The sequence below is a fragment of the Clytia hemisphaerica genome, unplaced genomic scaffold, assembly GCF_902728285.1.
Source record: "Clytia hemisphaerica strain Z4C2 unplaced genomic scaffold, Clytia hemisphaerica genome assembly, whole genome shotgun sequence".
In the NCBI taxonomy this organism is placed as follows: domain Eukaryota; kingdom Metazoa; phylum Cnidaria; class Hydrozoa; order Leptothecata; family Clytiidae; genus Clytia; species Clytia hemisphaerica.
Genome location: NW_027103595.1, coordinates 2,460,669 through 2,484,922, shown reverse-complemented (window position 1 = coordinate 2,484,922; position 24,254 = coordinate 2,460,669). Strand labels below are relative to the sequence as shown.

Below are 24,254 nucleotides of genomic sequence, written 5' to 3'. Positions count from 1 at the left end.
ATACCATAAATGATTACGTCGAAGGTACTACCTTAACACATATTATAAGTGATTACGTCGAAGGTACTACCTCAACACATATCATAAATAAGTTAATCGATTAAATGTAGGGAGGGGAGTCTGGAGAGGGTAAACACATCTTATTCAAGAAAAAACATAACCCGAAGATCAGCATCCTTCTTAGTTTTTAAATAAAAAACAACAAGAAAGTATTCATAATGCGGAATATTTCGATGACTCTATCTCATCATTTTCAACCATAAACTAAATACATTTCAAAAATCTACTTTTATTCTAAAAAATCTGTACAGCAGTAAAATGATAATTAAAAACGTTAATGAGTTATAAAATGTACAAGGGAAATAAAATTGATATAAGCTAAAAAATGACTGAATGAAAAGAACAAAAGAGTGTCAATTGTCAGGGGCCTATCCAAACAATTGAAGTTCTTTTGAAGCTTTCAACCCGTCATTAATCTTTGGCCTTAGTTTTTTTAATGTAAAATGCTTCTAAAAAGGCCAATTGCGACCAATTATCATTCGAATCTAAGATTTTGCAATTATTCAAAACAGCGTTCAAAATGTGTTCTTTATGGTTAATCCCTTGTGATTCTCCAAACAATTGTGCGATGAGATTAAACATGTCAGTCAAATCGTGAAAACTACTACAGTTATTTAAATGATGATTCATGGGTTGGTCCACTCGTTTCCCATGTTCAATCATGCGGGTTTTGAAACAACGGTCGGTCTTTCCAACATACCTTTCACCGCAACCAGGGCAAACAATTTCGTAAATAATCTTAGCTTTGTGTTCTGTTAAAACTTTGTCTTTAGTTGGGCAGAACATGGCTAACTTTTTTGATTGATAGCGCGTAATAAATTTTACATCGGGTTTAACGTATCTTCCCAATTTACGAATAAGTGATTTAACTAAGCGTTCACCATCGAGACCAAGATAAGGAACGTTAACGAAGATTTTGGTGATATCATCGTCACTATTCTCATCATCAGTTACGAGAGGGAGATTTAATTTCTCTGTTTGACGTTTAATTATACAGTTACTAATATGTGATGGGTAGCCATTCCAAGAAAGGTACTGTCTAACAATTTTGATTTGTTGTTTGAAGAGTGATTGATTCGAACAAATTTTATGAGCACGATTAATCAAAGATTTAACCCAAGAAATTTTGAAGTTCCATGGGGTTTGACTAGAAAAATCACTGTATTGGCCTGTGTGAGTAGGTTTGTAATATATATCAGTTGTTGTACCATCAATTTTTATGTCTAGGAAGTGGACATCTTCATTATCAAAACATCTTATTCAATTAGTAATCTTTTTAAATACAATATAATCAATCAAGCAATCAATGGGAGATAAAGGGATAAAAACACTAGATGAAAAAAAGTATTTTGTAATTCAGTTTAAATATCAATCAGAGAAGTGTGAATTGATTTTTTCAAGAAGTTTTTTATCTATCCTTTTACACTTCACTTCATCAACGTATTCCCAAAAAAGATTTGTTTGAGACGCATGAAACTATTGTTTTTTTTATCGTCTCTTTTATCACCAAACATTATGGTATATAATCATAAAAGTATATAATCATAAAATAGTCTCTAAGTAGTATTTACATTTAAAAAAATAATAAAGAGCCCTAATATATCTAAGTTTTCGTTTTTCGAATATGTACAAGTGGAGTGACCAGTATAGATCACAGGGACAAAAGCGGTCCCTAGGGGGAAACAACACTCATCTGTTACGGGGCCTGTCCGCAGGTGAGGATAGCTTCTCCCCAGAATCTCCCTTGTAGAGGACAGAAAAAAGCTGAAAAAAAGGAATCGCCCAAATGAATCAGGCTAAACGGAATGCGAACTAGAGCTAAATAGAGAATCGCTAAAAATGTAAACAAAGGAGAATGAAGGACTGACGAATGCTTGATAAATTGAAAATTGATTTGGCACTGATTTATATCTGTTTAAGACAGGTGAGTAGGAAGGGAATAGCTCAAGTATTAAAGTTTAGTATCCCATTTCCGCACTAAAATTCCTTTGCCACTTTTCTAGCGGAAAAAAGACCAGGACTTAGGATAGTTAAAAATGAGCTTCGGAAAGTTACTTAGTGCAGTAATGGGAATCTTATACAAAACTCAAGGTCCCCAGCTACAATCAAGGTCATAATATTTGAGAAAAAAGGGAAATTCACCGGGAAGTTTTGAAACCACAATCGAGTACTTTTAAATATTAAACATTTCCTTCTTCAAGAACTTCCAAGGCTTCCTCTAGAGGCACCGTTGAAGACTGGAGTGTTGAAGACTGGGTTGTTGAAGACTGGGTTGTTGAAGACTGGGCTGTTGAAGACTGGGTTGTTGAAGACTGGGTTGTTGAAGATTCGTCACGGGGTGGCTTTTGCCCTAACGATGGCTTGAATTCTTTGACTTCTAAAATATAATAACGACATGTAACAGAAGCAATATAACAAGCTGATGAGAAAAAAATAATATTGAACTTCCACTACAAGAAGTTTTACATAGCGATTAGTAGTATAGTGGTTATCACGTTCTTTGCAAGTAAATGTACCTTTGCCTAGGTCAACGCATGGCATGTGAGAGGGATTGGCTAATATTATTCTGATACAAGAGTGTGGGTAGAATAGCAGACATTGTGACGAGCTGTGGCACTCACAAGTTTCGGCCTAACATCGAAAATACCGAATTTAAATTATGAAAAGTTCATTTTAAATTCTACGATTCATAATTGTCTAACGATAAATCTGCAACAACGAGTTAATTGAGCCTACCTTATGTAGTAATGCAAATGAACAATTCCCTACCTCTTTTAAAACGAGGCTCAAAAGCGCCCTTGATAGCAGCACCAATCTTTTCATCGTTGATGAAGTTTTTGGCAACGCCAGGGGTACCAAGATACTGGAACTCGACACTGTTTTGATGCCTCTTGGCCTTGATGGTGACGATGTGCCAGTGGTGTTGTTCGTTGAGAGTTTTGATCTAATGAAATAAATTAAATGAAGGTAGAATGTAGCTTGAAGCTTTTATTTTTTAACAGTTTCCATGCAGGGAGCCTTTCTTCAGGTGTTCTTTTAACAAAATGAGCTAAGTAAATTAGCTAATTCAAATGAATTTCATCCATAAAAAAGTGAATCGAACTTTCACTATTAGGTGAGTCAATTAATGTAAAATCCACAAGAAAAAAATATTTACACTCTTCTCCCAATCACGATTTGTTTGGGTGATGGTCTTCATCCCAGTAGCTGCCTCGACTGGCTTGGTTTTTTTTTCAAATTCGTGCCCGTTCGGGCAACGAAGTTGTCTGTTCCTGGTGGCCTCGACCTCGACCAAGCACGTTTTACATTTCTAAAATACAAAATAAAACCAATGCTAATTCACTCCCTTATGCTTCTTTTATGCATTATGCATTTTGTAATTCACCAATTTTTAACCTGAGATCAGATTGTGAATGTTTTCTGCACACCACGCTGAAGCTCTAAAGGGATGTGTGAAAACAAACAATCTGACGAATATGCAATCTCGAAATCGTAAGGACCGCGTTCGTCTAAAAGGACTGGGAATGACAACAAAATTGCGCGATTGTCTTAATGAATAGGGCGCCGTATAAGTTTTTATTTTTCCGGCGCACAACAAGATTCTTGTTGTAGAATTTTCCGCGGGAGGACTATTTTCCTCAGATGTATAATTTTCAAGCGCCTTTAGAGGTTTACCGTGCGCGTAAGAAAATTATGAACATCTGTTATCAGGTTACCAATTTTGGATACATCTTTGATGCTAAGCGTTACTCCCCTTCCCACCCTCGCCAATTTCAATATTTTTCAGAGGGAAAACCCATTTAGGGAGGTTTGCTAAGAACTTTTTTTCGTTTTTACTTTCTTTTTAGATTACACTACCACACCCCTGTCTCAGTGCCCCGGTAGAACTTTTTCCCTCAGTGGGGATGAAAATTTCTATTAAAATGCCAATGGGGATAGAAATTAAATCTATTTTTTCCAGTTCAAAAATTCCAGTGGGGATGATTTTGGAGTGCAATTTTTTACATTCAGTTTTCAATGGGGATAAAATCATAGAGCAATTTCGTAGTGGGGTTGAAATTGTAGGATGTGTTTTCTAACGGGGACGATTTTTTGGCCTATTTATTCAGCGGGGTGGGGGGGTCCACCGGGTCTGTGACACAGGGGTGTACTACCTATACTCAGCGTAAAAGGTGTGAACTTTTTCTTTGTTTACCTCATTTAGACCTCACTAGTATTGCACTGTAGAAACTCTTCTGCAGACGAACCAAAAGTTTACTCAGGAAGGAAGGTGACTTGTGTTATTTGATCGAGCTAAACCATAGTGCGGAAAAGGGTCTGACCCCCCTTCTTGGCACCCCCTCAACCTCTAAAAATGTCTACCCCCCAAGGATTTTGGACAAAAACAGCTAACAAATATATGTGAAATATCTTTAGAGAGAAAAAGCGAAATAATAAACTAGTGGAGTCAGTTAGGATAACAATTGTGCAAATCGTGACAAAATCGTGAAATTTTGCACAGTGGTCCAAAATGGTCTGTAGATGAAAATTTTAAGGGGAGACAAATGTCAAATGTCACCTGTCACTCCCTGTCAGCATTTGTTGACAAACAAATATGTCACTCCAAAATATGTCATATTATATACCATTGGAAAGATAATTGAAATCTGAACAACTTTTTTGCCTACACTAACTTCCGAAAATGTACTCAATAAGAGTAAAATCAAAATAAAGTTGGAAAAATGACGTCATCGTTTGAAATAAAAATTTTTCAAAACCAAAAGTGTTTCAAACTCCTACATATTATATATCGTTGGAAAGATAATTAAAATCTGAACAACTTTCTTGCTTACAAAAATTACTGAAAATATACTCAATAAGAGTAAAATAAAAATAAGTGAAAAAATTGACGTCATCCTTATTAGTATAATTTGTTAAATTAGCTGGTGTCTTGAGTTCGTAGATGTTGATTTAAAAGTATTTAATAGTCTTACTGACAATGATTTCCTTATTTAGCCGACTTCAATGTAAAAAAACCTGTATTTGGACTTTCTAGAAGTGAATAAATTGATTGCAAGACAAAGTAGCCAAGAAGAAAGATCGTTTTTCACTAGAAACCGTCACAATAGAGAAAGTTTTCCAGCATCAGCACAACAAAAGGCTATTATCCTAAAATGATGGTAATGTAGGATTTAAGCCTCCGAAAATCGACCCCTGCTATTATTGGATCAGCATAGTTATGATGTATTGGGGAAAATATCGTAAATTTGTTGGCAGGGCTTTATTAGTATATTGACATTTACACTGTAGCTGTTGATGTTCGGTTCCGTTATGAAAGTAAGTAGGATTCGTCTTATTAGAATAGCCTACGCGATGGCTTTCTACCTCGTATCTTTTGAAATACCAACATAATGTTTGGATAAGGTGCTTTAACTAAGCCTCATTTACAACTTTATTTACAATTAGATATTTTGCAAAGTCGCCTCAAATTACTACTTGGGCGAAATGGATATCGGGTATGTGCGAGCCATAAGGATCCCTTCTCGAAAGTCTCTAAAAGGGGTACAAAAAACGATAAATTAGAAATTGGTTCTCTGAAGGGGCCTTAAACTTACGAAATATCAAAAATTGAGTCCCTCAAAGGGTCTTAAAATCTGGTCATCTGAGCTAAATATTGGAAAAATAATCTTTAAAGGGTCGCAAAAACGTCGAAATCAGTCTCTCAAAGAGTTCAACTTTGGCTCAGACATAACCTAGTACCCTCCAGGTAGCTACAATACTATAGCAACTAATTCTACACCCCGTTCTCGCAGACCCGGTGGAAAAATTGGCCAAATATCGTCTCCCAGCAGCTCCCAGCCATAAAAAGCAAGGAAATATCGATCCCCATCGAGTTTCAGTCCCTGATTTTAAAGCCCATTGGCTGAAAAATATCCTAACATGTCTGTGAGAAGGGGGTGTAATTAAATTACTGACTAAGTCTAAAAGCACTATCAGGACATCGTCAGCCTTAGAACTCCCAATAGTAAAATTGACAAACATTTGTTGAGGGAGAGTCAAGATTAATCGGCGCAATGAAATTTCGTCACTTATGAATTTTATCTTGATTTCAGAGATTTTTGTTAGATATTGAGTTGAAACTCGAGAAAGTTGATGAAAAATAGCGAAAGAAAAGCATATTTTGCAGGAAAAGACTTGAAGATGTTGCAAACTAGCAGTTAGTCTGAATCACAGAATATAAAAATGACAGTAGCATATGGTGCAGGTAAGTGGGTAAGTATACTCCAGTCGGCTAAAAATACCATACTTTAAGCCTTAACCTCTTAGCTGCTTCAGTCGAAAAAGTTGCAAAACTGAGAATTTGGTGCAGTTTTTCAGAGAAGTTTGTAAAAAAAGGAGTACATTTTTTACATAAAAGTAAATTCACTTACTGATTGAAGAGTAAGACTATTTGCTTATGTTGAGAAACTTTCTCTATCATGGACAGTCGGGGTCAGAGGCTAAGGTTTGACAAATCATGGTGTTGTCTGTTCAAATTGGGGTACTAACCTTTCTTAAGGCTCTTGCAGTTTTTATCCGTATTTTCAAAATTTCCTTTCTTGTTCAAAATAGCAAATTTTTGAGTCAAAAAGAGAAAAAATATCTGAAACAATTTACTGTACTCCCCGCTCTCATTAAGAGAAAAAAAACAATATTTTTCCTATTTTCTTCACCAGTCTTGGTCAAGTCAACACGCTACTGCAAAAAGCGTGGATGTGAAAGAAATTCTTAGGTGAATGGAGCACCTCATTCAAAGCAAATTCTTTTGAAAAAATAATTGAAGACATGTCAGCGTAATTTGACTAATTCCCATGAAATTGTGATAGCAAAACTCCAGTTAATTTAACAAATTATACCAAGAACGATGACGTAAATTTTTTAACTAATTTTTATTTTTACTCTTATTGAGTATACAATTTATTTTCAGTACTTTTTGTAAGCAAGAAAATTGTTCAGATTTTAATTATCTTTCTAACGATATATAATATGTAGGAGTTTAAAACACTTTCGGTTTTGACAAAATTTTATTTCAAACGATGACGTAATTTCTCCAACTTTATTTTGATCTTACTCTTATTGAGTACATTTTCGGAAGTTAGTGTAGGCAAAAAAGTTGTTCAGTTTTCAATTATCTTTCCAATGGTGTATAATATGACATATTTTGGAGTGACATATTTGTTTGTCAACAAATGCTGACAGGGAGTGACAGGTGACATTTGACACTTGTCTCCCCTTAAAATTTTCATCTATAGACCATCCTGGACCACTGTGCAAAATTTCACGATTTTGTCATGATTTGCACAATTGTTACCTATCTGACACCTAACTGACTCCACTATAAGTACCCCCCCTTCCTTCCTACCCCCCTTTTTCATGAAAATTTCTGACCCCCCCTTCTTCATTTTTTTGGAAGGTGTCATCCCCTTATAAGGGGGACGAACTATGTAAACACAATATACCTTGACTCTTTTTTTTCCATAATCGATATTCTTCATATCCTTCTTTCTTTTCGTGGAAGTATGACCTGAAAAGTGTAATTAATTGAGATGAAACTACAAGCTTGAGGTGATTACATACATCTATGTTAGGTACTGTACATTGAAATATGCCCCATCACCACACGACCCAAAATCAGAAATGATAAATAGTAACAAATTGATACTTAAAACAGTAAATCACTGGGAAATAGAAAAAATCACCAGTATTGGTAGGTTTGGTTTCATGTTAACAAATTGTAACGGTTATACGTATTTCACATCAGTCGTACAAAATCGCTGTTATGTCATTCTTTGTCATATAGTTTCATGTCTCAGTCACAGTAATCGTAATCAAATCGTTCCCTAAGGAGAAGTATATACTTTTAAAAAGTGTGTAATCCGTACTCCTTCAAGTGGAATATCTTATGCGATTCGAAAAAAATAATGTAATAAGATGTACTAATAGTTGAGATTTTAGATTTTCAGAAGCAGCCAACGAGCCCATTTCCCCGAAATATCTGTTTCCCTTTTCCAGGAGAGAGCTTTTTTTGAAAAATGGGGAAACAGATCCGATTTTCTAGGAGAGACCTTTTCCTTAAAACTATCTGTTTCCCCGCTCCAGCCAGCTCCAGCTGATGTCTTCATCAGAGAGAAACAGATTAATATTTCTAGGAGATGACATAATAAATTGGGAAACAGATATCTGTTTCCAAAAAAGATGATATTGCATTGGAAACAGATTGGACTTTATGGGGGAAACAGATATCAATAACAAAAAGAAAGGGAAACAGATGAAAATTTCCAGGAGAGGGGAACAGATATCCTATTTGGGAAAACAGATCAAAATTTTAATTCTGAAAAATTGTGGAAACAGATCAAATTTTCTAGGAAAGATACTTTGAGATTAAAAATTTAGGTTTTGCGGAGAAACAGATCTTCATTTCTAGGAATAAGATTTTTGAAATATTCGGCCAACGGATCAAATTTTCCAGGAAGGCTATGTCTGGGAAACAGATATTTAAAAAAGGTCCTCGTTGGATGCTTTCGGATTTTACTAAATTGATAAAAATAAAAATAAAGAGGAGAAAAACATCTTTAAAGAAGATATAAGAAGGTCTAAAGAAAATTATTCAAACTTACTATTTGTGGGTATTTCATCATTCTGCATGTTGCCGTTGGTTAATAACAAGATAATAACATAATAACTTTTTCTTTCTGTGCGAAAAGGAAAAGTCATAAATTTAGTTGACAAGAGGTTAAGTAAATCAATAAATTGAAAAAAATGAAAATTATGCATTGCAAGAACAATTTTAATAGCTTTTTTGATAGAAGAACGGTATTAATTAAGAGGACCAGAAGATTTTCATATTAAGGTTGAAAATAAAGTATCACACAGAAAAGACAAAACACTCTTAATAAGTAGCAACATTAGTAGTCTCCCCTAAACTTTGATCATTTTAATTTTCCATAATAGTGCTTTTTACTATATTTATAAGTGTCAATTTGGATTCCTCCAAACATGGAGTAACAGTATAACTTTTTTGGATAAAAGTTTTAAAACTCATTTTTCTTGTCAGTTAAGTATGGAAAGTATGGCTGAAAGTATATAGTTAAGTCTAGAAATTTTAAGCTGTTATTAATTGATTACTTCTTTATTTGTTGCCATTTATTTGTTATCATTTATTTAAGTAGTTTCATCAAAATGCCAATTAACATAACATATTTTCAAGACATCCTCACACGTGGCAAGCCATCACATAATGCATGTAATCTCATACATTGCTCCCTTTTTATAAACTTTTACTCAGCAGAGGTTTTTCCAAGCACTATAAGCAATACGAGCCCAAAATACCAACCCCCCCCCCCACGAAAGATGGGTTGTTTTTGCTTACTGGCACTTTCAACAGCTAAAATTGAACAAAAATAACCATTCAATGAACAAAACTAATAAATAGATCCTTCATAAAGTCCTCTAACCAGCTTTTTTTCAATGGTGAAGCACCTTAGGTCACTTAAAAGGGTGATTCCATAGTCTTAAAAAATTTAGAGCCTTTAAAAGCTTCATACGCTGTTTGGTTTAAAACTCTATTTGGCCTTAAAAAAAGTTCATATTCAGACTTTAATATTTCAATATCAACTAAAGCTGGTACAAAAAGTAAGTATTGTACGGTAAGAATTTAGAATGTTCCATAATATCAACCATAAACAGTCTTAAGTCCTGAATTTTAGGGCAAAAAGTCTTGAGAAGCCTTACTGCATGTCAAAATTATTTTTCTATAAGCATTGCCATAAAATGTGTAGCCTTAGGTCCAACAGTCTGGCTGATGGATTTAAAGCATTTTAAAGCTCAATTTCAGCTTGAAACTTGCTTGGTATGAAGATTTTAAGTTCAATTTAATACAGCCTTAATTCCAATAAATGCCATTTAGAGCCTCTGGAGCAAGCTATGAAAACCTCTTCTTAACCACAAAAAGATAACTATAATACCCCAATAATATCAAAGTATGGACTCTTGGCATTATTCATTTCTTAGTTATCAATGTCAGCAAATGAAAACATTTTTAAGTCAATTATCTCAAAATGGAAAAAAATGGACTTAAGGCTGTCTTGAATAGACACAACGATATACATCCTGTCATATTATCCTACCATACCCACTGTAAATTACCAGACATCATTGTTTAATGAACGGCGTGTGCAGAGTCCTAAACATTTAAATTCAAATCCATTTTTATTCATAACTTTTATTGTGGAATGCCCTAAACTGATCCTAGCCACCTTCCCAATCGAAAACACTGACATACTTATTATAGAAACAGTACCTTGAGATCAGGTAACTTGCATCAGTGGAGGCTAACATGCATAGCCCTCAAATGAATGACCTGTCTGGTCATTAAAATACAAAGTTAAATCAAAACAAAAATGGTAGAGAAGAGCTGTGAGTGGAGCTGCTTTGATTGGTCAGTCATTTGATGGCTACGCAAGTTCCCCTCCTCCACTGATGCAAGTTACTCGACTTCACGGTACATGTGTTATACTGTTTGGTCTAATGTTGACATTCCTTTATCAAACTCCGACAATCTTTGAACCTGGCAATAATAAAATGTCAGAATAACTGCAATGGCTAATAACCAGTCAAGAGGAAAATATCTCTAAAGAAGGATGTTGGAATTACATGAGGGATGTCTACATTAGACCAGATTACAGTATTTTGATAAATTTAATGCTGTATTTAATGTATTGATTTCAAATCAATTTTCATTATACTGTATTTTCATTATACTGTATTTTCCCATCTCTTAGTTATTTTGTTCATACACCACCATTATCACCAATCTCATGAGTACATCTTATATATCTTATAAGCTATGAAATGGCTCTGTCTTAGGACTTAGGTATTTACTTTTGAACACTGGCCAATATTGATGGATTACAACCAGTTAAATTGAATGGTAATATATAAACGATCAAGCAAATCAAGCCAAATTGGACATAATGGATCAATGGAAAGTTGAATCTCACTCAAATATTATATTACCCCTCAATTTTTGGATTCAATATTGTATTGACAAAGATACTGAACATATAGACCTTTTCGCCTTTCCATCCGCCATATTGAATTATATGCAAAAACTATGATGGCCGAATTACCGTGGTGAAATTCCCTTAGAAAGTATGCAAAACATATGCAAAAAGAAAGTATTAATATAAAACTTACATGTATTGGCATTATATTAAAGTGTAATCTTGTATAGAAGAAAGATTAAATTTGCTTCTCTTGAAAACTAAAAATAATTATATTCGCTCATCTCTTAGAACAAGCACTTCAAAAATCAATAACATTAGACATAAATTCAAACTGAAAAATCATCAGCGAAGGCAAAAAATAATCTTTATTCGGCTGACGGTAAATTATCTCCTGGAAATAGAGCCAACAAATGATCAAATCAAAACATTGATAATGTGTGACGTCATAATTACTGCTTTTCAGATTGCGTATTTTGAAAGTTTGATGTGTGTACTCTGTCTTCATGGAATTGCTTAATGGCATGAAAACAGAATATGCTGTCTTTAAGAACAAATTTCTAAAAGGCTTTTGTTATTCTGTGAATATTTCTTTTTGGATTGAGAAATTCCATCTTTTATTGTTCTAACGATTATAATATTTAATTATAAGATGCTTTGTTGTTGTCTTTTTAATCTTTGTGTAAACTTGCGTATTATGGATATTATGTTTTGCATACTTTCCAACTAAATCCAACCACGCCTTTTTTGTTCCTCTATTTTTGCATACAATTCAAGATGGCGGATGGAAAGGCGAAAAGGTCTATTGGATAACATTGGTAAGTGTTCAATGTAAACAACAGAACAGAAAAATTATCCCCTGAAAAACTGAGCAAAAAAAAAAGCTAATGGAAAATCTGAGCTTGTTCAATCATCGAATCCCCTTTGACTATAAGATTACCAGTGTAGAAACGATGCAAAGTTCACGGCAAATTTTTATTATTTCATTACACACTAAGGTAGTCGATGGAGAGGCGGAGCCTTAATAACCCTGACATAAACAAATCAGGCGTTAGGATTGCGGTGCTCCTATTGTCTTGAAAAGCTTTGCTTTATGCCAATATCAATATCTTACTTTATTATATCCACTCCTTATACGCCAATACGTCAAACAAAAGTAATTACTGCCTCACTCTGAATATACCTTTATATCCACTCCTTATAAGCCAATACGTCAAAAGTAATTATTGCCTCACTCTGAATATACCTGGCTGGTCATTAAAATACAAAGTTAAATCATCAAAACAAAAATGGAATGGTAGAGTACTTTAAAATGACCAGCCAGGTCATTCATTTGAGGGCTATGCATGTTAGCTTCCACTGATGCAAGTTATACCCAATCTCACAGTACTATTTCCAGCCTAGTAAGATCACCAGGTTACAAATAATTTGCTGGATTCTACTTGCGCAAAACAAATCATCAACTGTTGTAAAAAGAAAAAGCCTTCTTGCTTTTACCCACTCATCATCCTTAACTTTTACCTTCAGGTGTGATCATGCAGTTGGCCAACAGCATAAAGAGAGTATAACAACGACCAGACTAGACCTGGCTACGACCAGACCAGCAGAACAGGCTGAAAAGGACAGCTAGTACTACAAGAGGAAAGCAAGAAAATGATTCTTCCACCTGATTCTTCGCGGGTTTTCTGCTACTCCATCTGTCATATTAGTGAGGTTAAGTAAATCGGTATAATCACGACGACGAACGAAAATTTAACAGGCTAGTGAGTTTTAACCAATCAAATTTCGTATTTCCACTAGCCTATTACATTTTTCGTTCGTCGTCGTGATTATCCCGTATACTTAAAGGAATAGTGTATTGCTACAGTTGAACTCGACAGCAAAGAAACTCGCTCATGTTTTTCCCGCAAAAAGTAAAACTACCCGAGTGAGTATTTCCCGTCAAGGGCGCGAGAAAACCGAACGAGATTCTAGTCTTGCTCAAAAAACGAGCTAGAAGAAAATGGCGACTGGAAAATTTTTATTGAGAAAAACTGCAATCTTTACGAGATTTTCATTGATCATTTTGTGGCTGAGCAGTGTTAATATTAACTGAAATAGGTCATATTATTATTGAACTATCATTATAGAAAGTTTCAATGTTTATTTTTCTATGATGCTGAAGATACAAGAAGATATTTAATATCAAGGTTGAATTCTTTTGCTAAACAATTTATACAGAACTATCTCTTCTCTTGCTTCTTTCAGTTAAATAACAATGTAGTCAATTTTGAACACTCAAGAGGAGAAAGAGATTTCTATTTTCTCGCGAAAGTGTGCATATGGATCTGAGAAGTGAAATGAAACTCATCAACAAGACAAGAAAGACTTGTTCATCTCTCGAAAGTGTGCATATATGGATCTGAGAAGTGAATGAAACTCATCAAGACAAGAAAGCCTTGTTCAAAGAAGATTTTCATGGTTCGTACTTCAAAATATGGGACATTTTTGTTCATCCAATGACTTGAAAAATCAACTCTGGAGACTGTAGTCTACATAACTTCAGAATACTTCGATATAATCGGTCTATTCATGGAACGTGGATATTATTTTCTCGATAAAAGCACTGTATCATGAGATTTTGCACGAACCAAATAAAATGAAGTGAAAAGTAACTCTACGATGAATGAAAGACTCTGTCTGGTTCTGAGCATCATATTGTACTGATTTGGAATTTTATGAAATAATGTTGAGGAAGTAGCAGTAGGACACATTTATTTGATTGAATTTAAAATCCTGTGACTATCATTTTCATTGAAAATTAAGATCAAACCATCGATCAAGGGACTTTGTCTTCTTGTGCTTCTGGCATGGTTCGACTCTGAAGCTACATATCTCTGCACCCTTTTTGAAAGTCCTCGTACATGCTATGATTTGGGAACAGTTGAACGTATTTTTCATGTATATACCAGTTTGTTTCGTGATGGATGGACATAGCTGCATTTTTTACAGTGGCATGGATATGCTGCTGTAAGAAGAACTGTTTACATTTTATTTACGTTGTTAACTTGAGTGAATGTGGAATATTGTGACTGATGTTGTATGAAGTGACGATAAATACATATACTCAATGATAAAATTTTAAGATATTAAAAACATTTTCTGCTAAAAAAAGGAAGTATTTTTTCACCAACAGTTTTCCCTATGAAGTGCTACTGTGAAAAATTCTGAGGGTGCTTTAATTGAGAATTTTTTTTTGAATGGAAAGAAATATTTTGGAAGGCAATTTCAAAGAGGAGGTCATATTACTATTCAAATACTTTTGCATCACTCTTGATAAAAGTGAAGCCATAAAGAATTTGTAAATACTTAATATAGTTTTCAAAATCCAAATTTTTATACAGGAATTTTGTAATGTGATGTTATTTTTTTCAAAAAATGTTTTATGCTTTATTTACTATTTGTTATTTTGTTCATCTGCTCTTGATGAAACACAAAGAACACAGGAAAATAAAAAAGAACTGTTTATATCTTCTCAACTCACAATCTCTTTGTGTATAGAAAAACTCTTGTGTAGTATTTACATTTGTGAATCAATTTTGGCATAGCAAAACAGAAAATTTCCTTCATATAAGTATGATAGAAGACAGAAGAAATTACACGAAAGATTTTTCATTCCCCTCCCAACTTTTTTATGTCGCAAAAAAATTTTCGGTTTGTTTAGATTACGAAAACGAAAGTGAAAATCCCGTTCGACCAATCAAATTGTAAACTTTTATCGCGCTCGACCAATCAAATTCCAGACACGTGACCATAATATTTTGATTTGCGTAGCAATACACTATTCCTTTAACCTCACTATTAGATTTGTTGGAGCTAATCTTTAGCTAAGGTTAATTCCCAGTCGACTGAGTTACATCGGGTTGCGGAAAAGGTTAGGATTAGGTATTTTTCGGCTGCCGGTTATCTGAGTTCCCGTATATATATTCCAAGGGTGTGTTTGCCCTGAGCTTATCTCTCCATCTGCAAGTTAAGAAGTTAAGCTTCAGTGAAAATTTTACCATGGAATCTGACCAAGTCAATCTGGAACAACTCTTACCTATCTTTCCTGTTAACACTCAAAATAATGACGTCCAGTCCACAATTACTACTGTTACTGATCAAAGTACGCAACTTTTATCATTGGTCAATTCATTAGTCGACAGCCGCCTGAACTCATTTTTTGCTTCATCACAATCATCTTCAAGCCAACTGGCCAGCCCTGTCCTGCCCAGTACATCACAGGACAACGTTCTTCTCTCGACCATTATTGCGACGTCGTCAAGCCTGTCAAGTCAACAAGATTCAACTCCCACCACCAACACGCCACCCACGAATAGTTCTTCCGCCCTTATCAACGCCCTTCTCACGGCTAATAATGGTACCCTCGCTATGGGCAATCAAAACATCACGCTTTCCTCGCAACCACACCTAATCTCATAACCGATCACCATTGCTAAGGCATATGATGAACTTCTTGCAGAACCATTCCCTTTAGAGCGCATGCGTGGAATGAGTGGAGCACGAAGAGCTGCTTGGAGGTTAAACCACACCTTGCTGGTCAAAATCAAAACACTTTAAAACTTTGTCAACAATTATTTCCCCCCTCGGTTCCGGCATCCTGGCAAGATGTTCACATGAGATCGACCCGTTGATCACGAAAATCCTTGACCGTTCATTCGAAATTTCGAAGTGAAGTGAAGACAGCGAAGAAGAAGAAGAAAAAAGATAAGTACATTTCTATCTTTTTGTATCTGAAAAGTCATGGCAGATCATGATTATGCTAACACTGAAGTCAGGGTAGAAACGACAGAGGCTAATGAAACAACTAATAACTCTGTCCAAACTAAAGATATCATCGAAGGGTTAAAACCTTACCTTCTTGCTATGAGGGCTGATATCTTAAAGGATGTCCACGAACTCCTTCCAACATCCAGCGAAGACTCTATCTCAATTGCGGCAGCCTCTGAATTTTCTCATGCTGCCAGCAGTGTACCTGGGGCCTCCCCAGAGAAGGAAAATGTACCTGAAGGTCCTCCTTCAGAGAAAAGACCTCGATTTGACGATGATGATTTCTCTGATCTCCTCCCCAAAAAGGCTCCTCCTAAAAATCAGGATGAGCTGCCAACCCTTGACCTGTGTCAGGAATTTTTTAATCAACTTGATAAAGAAATGCCTGACCAGGTTGAATATTGTGACAAAGTTGGGGATGAAATCGCAGAAAGGCTTGTCCAAAACTTTACTGTCAAAGCAGATAATGCCGAGGCACGAAAGCTGATTGTGGCTAGACACAAACTGCCAGCAAATTGTAAAGAGATTTGTGTCCCTAAATTAAGGGATTCTATTCTCAATGTAAAATCCTTTAACGAATATGCTAAAAGGACCGAAAGGTCATATTACAATCTTCAGCTTTCGATAACACAGGCTGTGTCCTGTTTTGTCGACACAATTGTTGACACTATTAGAGCAGAGGAAAGATCTCAAGTGGTGGACTCAAGGGCTATCCTCCGAAACTGTTTTGATGGGTTGACCCTCCTTGGTCACAGCTCAAATGCAATCTCCAACCTGAGGAAAAAGAATCTTAAACCAGCACTCAGCTCGCAATATCAGGCTCTATGTAATCCAAGCCGTCCAACCACCCAATTTTTACTGGGGGACGACCTTAATAAAGGAATGCAGGAAGCCCAAGAGTCCACAAAACTGTCTAAAGTTGACAAAAGAGTTGTCATAAAAACCAATTCAAGCTGTAGAAGCTTTGACAAGCACAATAGAAGCTCAAGCTCATCAAGTTCTTTTTTAGAGAGGGGCCAAAAACCCCCTTCTCGTCACAAAGACACAAAGAACAACAACTCACGAAAACACAAGAGAAAAAACAATTAGAGGTAAATCAATACATTTGCTACATAGTCCCAAGACTTAAAGCTAGTGTGGATGAATTCCATGCAGGTTCCATCAGTAGGCATATCCACTCTTGGAAGGATATTACTTCTGATGCTACGATCCTGGATACTGTCTCTGGACTATCACTTGAGTTTGAAGACGAACCACCATGCTGCTCATCCACACTAGTTCGTACAAATTTTAATAAAAAGGAAGACATTTTTGTGGATATAGAGATTGAGAGGTTACTGGGAAAGGGAATTATAGTACCTAGCTCCAATGAAGAGGGAGAGTATATCTCACCTATTTTCGTAACACCTAAACCAGATGGAGGGTATAGGTTAATTTTGAACTTGAAAAAACTTAATAGTCACATGCCTTATGTACACTTCAAGATGGATACTATTGAAAAAGTATTACGACTAGTGAAGAAAGGTGCATATATGGCAAAAGTTGATTTGAAAGACGCCTATTATGGTGTTAGAATTAATGAAAAACATCAAAAGTTCTTAAAGTTTTATTATAAAGATAGGTTATATAAGTTTACTTGTTTACCAAATGGCCTTTGCTCAGGCCCTAGGAAGTTTACAAAACTTTTGAAACCTCCTTTGGCGTACCTTAGGGCTCAAGAATTCATGATTATCTCAGCTTACATTGATGATTTGTATACACAAGATGATTCTTTTGAGGGTTGTTTTCGTAATATCAAAAGGATTGTTGAGTTGTTTACCTCTTTGGGTTTTGTAATTCACCCTGATAAATCAGTCTTTATGCCAACCCAAACCTTAGAATATCTGGGTATGGTCATTGATACTGTAAGAATGACCATCTCCTTAACAGAAAAGAAAAAGACAAAAATTATTGAGTTGTGTGAAGCTCTACTAGCTCGTAAATCGTGTCAAATTAGAGACATTGCTAAACTTCTTGGGTATATGAGTTTTGGTTTTCTTGCTGTAAAGCATGGAAAAATGCATTACAGACATTTAGAAAGACAAAAAATTGATGCCCTGTCTATCAACAAAGGAAATTTTGAGGCTTTTACCACTTTATCTAAGGGTAGTAGGGAAGATATTAGATGGTGGAGGGATAATATTTCTACAGCTTATGATGACATCTACAAAGGAAATCCCGAAACTATTCTTACTACTGATGCATCTCTCAAAGGTTGGGGGGCAGTGTTCCAAGACTCTTCAACAGGTGGGATGTTTACCCTGGATGAAAGTGATCATATTAATGTTCTTGAGCTAAGAGCTGTTCTATTTGGCCTCAGATCTCTTATGCCTCATGTTACTGGTAAATACATCAAAGTGCTCAGTGATAACACGACTGCAGTAGGGTGTATTAACAACATGGGCAGTTGTAAGTCAATTAACTGTAATCAAGTAACTTTAGACATTTGGAACTGGGCTATCTCTCAGAACAATTGGTTAATTGCATCACACATCCCAGGGATCCTGAATGAGGAGGCAGATTTTGAGTCCAGGAAAGAGGAAATCAGGCTTGAATGGAAACTTAATGAAAGAATTGTCAATAACATCTTTAGGCATTTTGAATTCTACCCTAATATTGACCTTTTTGCTTCAAGGCTGAACAAACAGTTGGAGACTTTCATTTCATTTAGACCAGACCCAGAGGCATCCCATGTTAATGCCTTTACCCTCTCTTGGGATAGGTTTAGATTTTATGCCTTCCCTCCATTCTCTTGTATTAGTAGAGTAATACAAAAGATTTTGAGAGAGGACTGTCTTGGTATTCTTATTGTCCCAAACTGGCCAAATCAGCTGTGGTTTCCAATCCTTCACAGTGTACTTTTAACAGAACCTCTCCTTATTCCTTCCAGTATGGATCAACTCTACCTACCATCCAGACCGTCGACACCACACCCCTTGGCATCGAACCTGGAGCTATTGGCATGTTTGGTGGCTTCTCCGACAATGTCATAAAGCTGCTGAAGAGTTCTTGGTCAAAAGGTACATCAAATCAATATCGTTCTTACCTCAAAAGATGGGAGGATTATTGCTTAAAACACAAGATAAACCCTTGTGAGGCAACACCAAAGGATGGTGTAGAGTTTCTAGCTCACTTATTTCACAGTTCAAACTTAGAATATTCTGCTTTGAATACAGCAAGATCAGCTCTATCTACAGTGATCCCAGAGGTAAATGGCCTAACCTTTGGGAAGCAGCCCATTGTGAAAAGGCTATTGAAAGGTATTTTTCGTGAAAGGCCAACACTGCCAAAATACACTGTCACGTTTGATGTGGACATAGTTTTTACTTACCTCCAAACTTTACCTCACCCAGAGAGTGTTGCTCTAAAAGAACTAGCTATGAGGGTTGCAACAATTTTGTGCATTCTCTCTGGACAAAGATCTCAAACTCTTTCTGTGTTATCTACAACTTTTATTAATCATGCTGACAATAAGATTATCTTCCCCATAACGTCACTCTTAAAGCAATCCAGGCCTGATTACCACCAAGAGCCACTTGAGTTTTTGGTGTATGATAAGGATCCTAGAATTTGCCCTGTGTCCAACATTAAGTTATACATAGAAAAGACCAAGGCCATCAGGGGTGAAGAAAAGGGACTCTTCCTTAGCTATGTACCACCCCACAAAGCAGTTTCTTCCAAAACGATTGCAAGGTGGATTTCTTCTTTCCTACAGGACAGTGGAGTGGATCCAAGTTATGGAGCACACTCAACGAGGTCAGCATCGACGTCAAAGGCTTTGAAGTTGGGCATGTCTTTGGCAGACATTGGTAGGGCTGCTGGATGGACCTCGACATCAGTGTTTAGACGTCACTATAAAAAGCCCATTACCATCAACAACCTTGGTTCTCAGTTGCTGAATGCCCTTTAAACCTGTACATAGTTACACGTTGTACATATGTTTTTATAGAAGTTTTTATCATATAGTGTTTATCTTAGCTAAGTCGTATTTCAAAGATGTATAAGGATGTACTCCTTTCTCATATACGACAAGTCTCGGATTATTGCTGTCTCATCCATGCTATTAGTGTGGATTTTTTGGTTGTTAAAGTTGCTTTAAAGTCTCATGTGAACATCTTGCCAGGATGCCGGAACCGAGGGGGGAAATAATTGACTGATTAAACAAATTTTAATGCAGTTTGATCTAGATTATTTCCCCCTAAGGTTCCCCATCCCTGGCAAGAGTTCATGTGCCCACCTTCCCACCCTAACCAATGGGATATTAGCTTTAACTTTAACAACCAGCTTCCAAGTAGGATTTTCGTGATCAACGGGTCGATCTCACATGAACTCTTGCCAGGGATGGGGAACCTTAGGGGGAAATAATCTAGATCAAACTGCATTAAAATTTGTTTAATCAGTCAATTGCAACAACGAGCTCCCTGCGATACCTGCAAAAATATTGAAACAAATTAAGAGTGGTGAGTTTGTTGATTTTGATTTTCTTCTACCTTCCAACATTGGCCGGCCTCTTAATTCTGCTGTATCTCTAGCCTTCGATTCGGAGGGCAACATCTCTTTACAAAAAAACGATACTGCCATTCAACAATTTTCAAAGAAAGCCAAGGTTATTGACCTAAATTCTTGGTTAATGGCATGGTCCAGATTTTTCCAAGCTTCATTAGTCTTTAGACCCAACCTGGCCAATCAGATGATTGCATATCAGATTTATATTGCCCATTTGGCTAATGACTATTCCTTCGCTGGCTGTACGCCTACGACAAGGCTTTTAGAACATTTTTGACCAACAACCCGGTAGCTAGATGGGATACGTCCAACCAAAATCTTTTTAACTTGCACCTCTTGGGTCACAAGCAGCCGAGCCAGTGTTATATCTGCCAGAGCAAGGACCATCTCGCCCCCCGCTGCCCCTCTTCTGCCCCCTCCACCTCTTTTGCCCGCCCTTCTTCTGTTTCTCAGACAGCGCACCATTTTCCTGCCCCACGGATGCCTTCTCAGCCTGGACCCCGCCCTCGCCCCCCATCTTTTCCCCGTGCTCAGTACTACCAGCCCTACCCTAACCTTCGTCAGCCCTTTCCTGCCCCCCAGCAAGCTGCCTCTGCCGCCAAACCTGCCAACTTCTGCCACAACTTTAACTCCAACATCCAGTGTCGACCCTCCTGTCGATATCTCCACAGTTGCCTCATCTGCAACTATCCCCATCCTGTCATGCAATGTCCCTACCGCCCCCAGTGATCACCAAATTCTTCTCAACCTCCCAATAGGTTCCTCTCTCCCTTCTTCCTTCAAGCCAGCTTCCCCTGTTAAACCCCTTGTCTTGTTTGAGTTCCTCGACGGGTATGACCCTGAGATCGTTGAGTTTCTTGTGTCTGGGTTCCTTACAGGTTTTCACATTGGCTTCCAAGGTCCACCACCAGTTGGCCCTGAACGTAACAACCTTTCAGCAGATTCCAACTGCGAGGCTGTCTCTACAGCCATCCTGAAGGAATTGAAGCGTGGGCATACTGCTGGCCCTTTTGACACCCACCCCCTCCCCTCTTTTTTTTGTTCTCCCCTCGGTGCTGCCCCCAAAAAAGATGGAACAAAACGGATCATCCTCGACTTGTCCTTCCCCCCTGGTTCATCTGTCAATGATGGCATCCCTGTAGAACTGACCCATGTCCAGTATACCCCCTTCGACGAAGCCCTTGACATGATGCGTTTGATGGGCCCTGGTTGCTACATGGGAAAAATCGACATCAAGCACGCCTTTCGCCTCTGCCCAGTCCACCCCGACGATTGGCCCCTCCTGGGATATTGCTGGCAGGGTAAGTACTTCTTCGATCTTTGCCTTCCTTTCGGTAGTCGCTCCTCTCCTTGCATTTTCAATATGTTCGCTGATGCCTTGCAATGGATCCTTGTCCGGAAATGCCTTATCACTGCTATCTCTCACTATCTTGACGATTTTATCCTTTGTGCTCCTTCCTTTAACGAAGCCCAGCTTAAGATGGATGTCGTTCAAGCTCTCTTCAAGGATGTTGGTGTGCCCGTTGCCTTGGACAAGTTGGAGGGCCCCAGCCAGGTGATGACGTATTTGGGCATCGAGATTGATTCTGTTTCCTCTTCTATTCGTCTGCCTACCAGTAAGCTTGTGGAATTGAAAGGTATGGTTTCTGCTTGGCGTTCAAAGAGGAAGTGTACTAAACGTGAGTTGTTGTCTCTGATTGGTTCTTTGTCATTTGCTTGTAAAGTCATCCGTCCAGGTCGAATCTTTTTGCGTCGTCTCATTGACTTGTCTTCTTCGGTTGTTCGCCTTAACCATCACATTGACTTAACTTCTGATGTTCGCCTTGACTTAGAGATGTGGTCTGAGTTTCTCGATTCTTGGAACGGTTCTTCCTTTATTCCTACACCTATTTCTCTTCAAGCTCCTTTTGAGATTTCAACTGATGCGTCCTTTCTTGGTTTTGGTTGTTTTTTCCAGGGTCTTTGGATTTCTGAGGCTTGGCCGTTTGATGTTTCTCTTCTCACTCACATCTCCTTCCTTGAGTTTTTTGCTATTTTTGCATCTCTTAATACCTGGCTTAAGTCTTTCAGCAATTGCCGCATCGTTGTCTCCACAGACAACGAGCCCACCGCCTCGGTCTGGTCATCTTCCTCTTCCAAGGATAAGTCTATGATGGTTCTCATTCGCAAGATTTTCTTCCTAACTGCTCGAAACAACATCCACCTTTCATTTCGTCATGTCCCTGGCTCTGAGAATGTTTTTGCTGATCTTTTATCTCGTTTGCAGGTCGAAGAATTCAAATCAGTCTGTCCAGGGTGTTGTCCCTTCCCGTCAACTGTTCCCAACTCTGTAATGGATCTCTTGGCCACGATCTTGTTGGGCTCCTGAAGGATTCTCTTGCACCATCTACTCAAGCTACATACATGAGTGGTATCCGTTCTTACATCAACTTTTGCGACTCACATGGCTTAATACCTTTCCCTAGTTCTGAAGCTTTGTTGTGTTTCTTTTCCGTGTTTTCTTTTAACCGTGGCATTGCTTGCAAAACAATAAAAGTTTATATCACTGGTAGGGTGTAAACTGGAACCATGAAAAAATACTTTTTTTGAATTTTCAAATTTTGTCACAATTTTTTATCAAAATTTATCATATTGTAAGACTTCTTGCGCAATTTTTAGGTCCATACGTCAAAAATCCACTGTTTGCCCCAGGGGTATCTGATTCGCGGTAGTAGCAAAAAACGGCAAAAATGGCATTTTTTGTCCATTTTAAGACTATAAAAGGCCAGGAAATGGTCAAAATGGTTTCTGAATGGTGTCTTGTACTAATATTCAACACAAAAAGACAAAATAACCCCAGCGAGATCGCTCAATGTTTCAATTTCAGGCTAAAAAGGCCGATTTTCTCGGATTCTGGGTAGCAAAATGCATGAAAGCAGCATTTTTGAGGACCCACAACTTTTAAACTTTTTAAGGTACACACTTGAAATTTACAGCAATGAAACACTTCAGAGAAAGCTCCAGGAAAAATCAAACTCTAGTTTTCAAATATTTCCTATAGATCCATAATGGCGCCCTAAAAATTGAGTTTTCATGCTAAATGCCAATATTTCAAGCTAAAACTTGGTTTTCTTGGGGTTAAAATCTCAAAAATGATTTCAAATGGTGTTCTGAAATCTTTGAATCTTGGAAGTATTCTGAAAATACTCTGGACGAATCAAAATGGTTTGGGTCAGAAATTTGCCTAAGTCTGCCATTATTGTATTGCATTTCCCCCTAAAATGCGATTTTTAGAGTTAAAGTCTAATTTTCTCAGGCTAGAATCTCAAAAATGGTTTCAAATAGGGTCCTGAAATCTTTTGGTGTTGAAAGTATTCTTGATATACTCTGGGAGAACCAAAATGGTTCGGGTTAGAAATTTGCCAAAGTTCGCCATTATTGAATTGCATTTCCCACTAAAACGCAATATTTAGAGCTAAACTCTAATTTTCTCAGGCTAAAATCTCAAAAGTGGTTTCAAATAGGGTCCTGAAATCTTTTGGTGTTGAAAGTATTCTGGAAATACTATGGGAAAACCAAAATGGTTTTGGTCAGAAATTTGCCAAAGTCTGCCATTATGGAATTGTATTTCATTCTAAAACACAATGTTTTGAGTAAGCTTGAATGTTCTTCCTAAAGAAATGAAATTCATAATGACAGACTTTGGCATATATATGACCATTGTGAACCACTATGATTTTCCTTGAGTGTTCCCAGGATACTTTCAACACCAAAAGATTTCAGGACCCTATTTGAAACCATTTTTGAGATTTTAGCCTGAGAAAATTAGACTTTAACTCT

General features: G+C 37.1%; 2 protein-coding genes and 1 long non-coding RNA gene across 5 annotated transcripts; 2 read left to right on the top strand and 1 right to left on the bottom strand.

Moving 5' to 3' along the window:
• Positions 1 to 1,472: 1,472 nt before the first annotated feature.
• LOC136801709 (uncharacterized) lies at positions 1,473 to 8,773 on the bottom strand. Of its 3 annotated transcripts, none has more exons than XM_067058362.1 (6): positions 8,697 to 8,773; positions 7,779 to 7,919; positions 7,539 to 7,603; positions 3,218 to 3,370; positions 2,830 to 3,004; positions 1,473 to 2,437 (listed from the first exon to the last, which is right to left on the bottom strand). In XM_067058362.1, exons 3-6 carry the CDS (start codon positions 7,572 to 7,574, stop codon positions 2,241 to 2,243), a joined length of 561 nt encoding a protein of 186 aa, XP_066914463.1. In that variant the 5' UTR covers positions 7,575 to 7,603; positions 7,779 to 7,919; positions 8,697 to 8,773; the 3' UTR covers positions 1,473 to 2,240. The 3 variants fall into 3 exon arrangements, with proteins under 3 accessions (XP_066914463.1, XP_066914464.1, XP_066914462.1); XM_067058363.1 differs by having other exon boundaries at positions 7,847 to 7,919; XM_067058361.1 differs by lacking the exon at positions 7,779 to 7,919 and having other exon boundaries at positions 8,697 to 8,767.
• A 7,950-nt stretch (positions 8,774 to 16,723) lies between these two features.
• Positions 16,724 to 19,953, top strand: LOC136801710 (uncharacterized). Its single transcript, XR_010845909.1, has 3 exons — positions 16,724 to 16,981; positions 18,820 to 18,949; positions 19,645 to 19,953. It is a non-coding gene; the product is annotated as an uncharacterized lncRNA (long non-coding RNA).
• A 1,671-nt stretch (positions 19,954 to 21,624) lies between these two features.
• On the top strand, positions 21,625 to 22,803 carry LOC136801804 (uncharacterized). The gene has a single exon (XM_067058469.1). It carries the CDS (start codon positions 21,625 to 21,627, stop codon positions 22,801 to 22,803), a length of 1,179 nt encoding a protein of 392 aa, XP_066914570.1.
• The last annotated feature ends 1,451 nt before the right edge of the window (positions 22,804 to 24,254 follow it).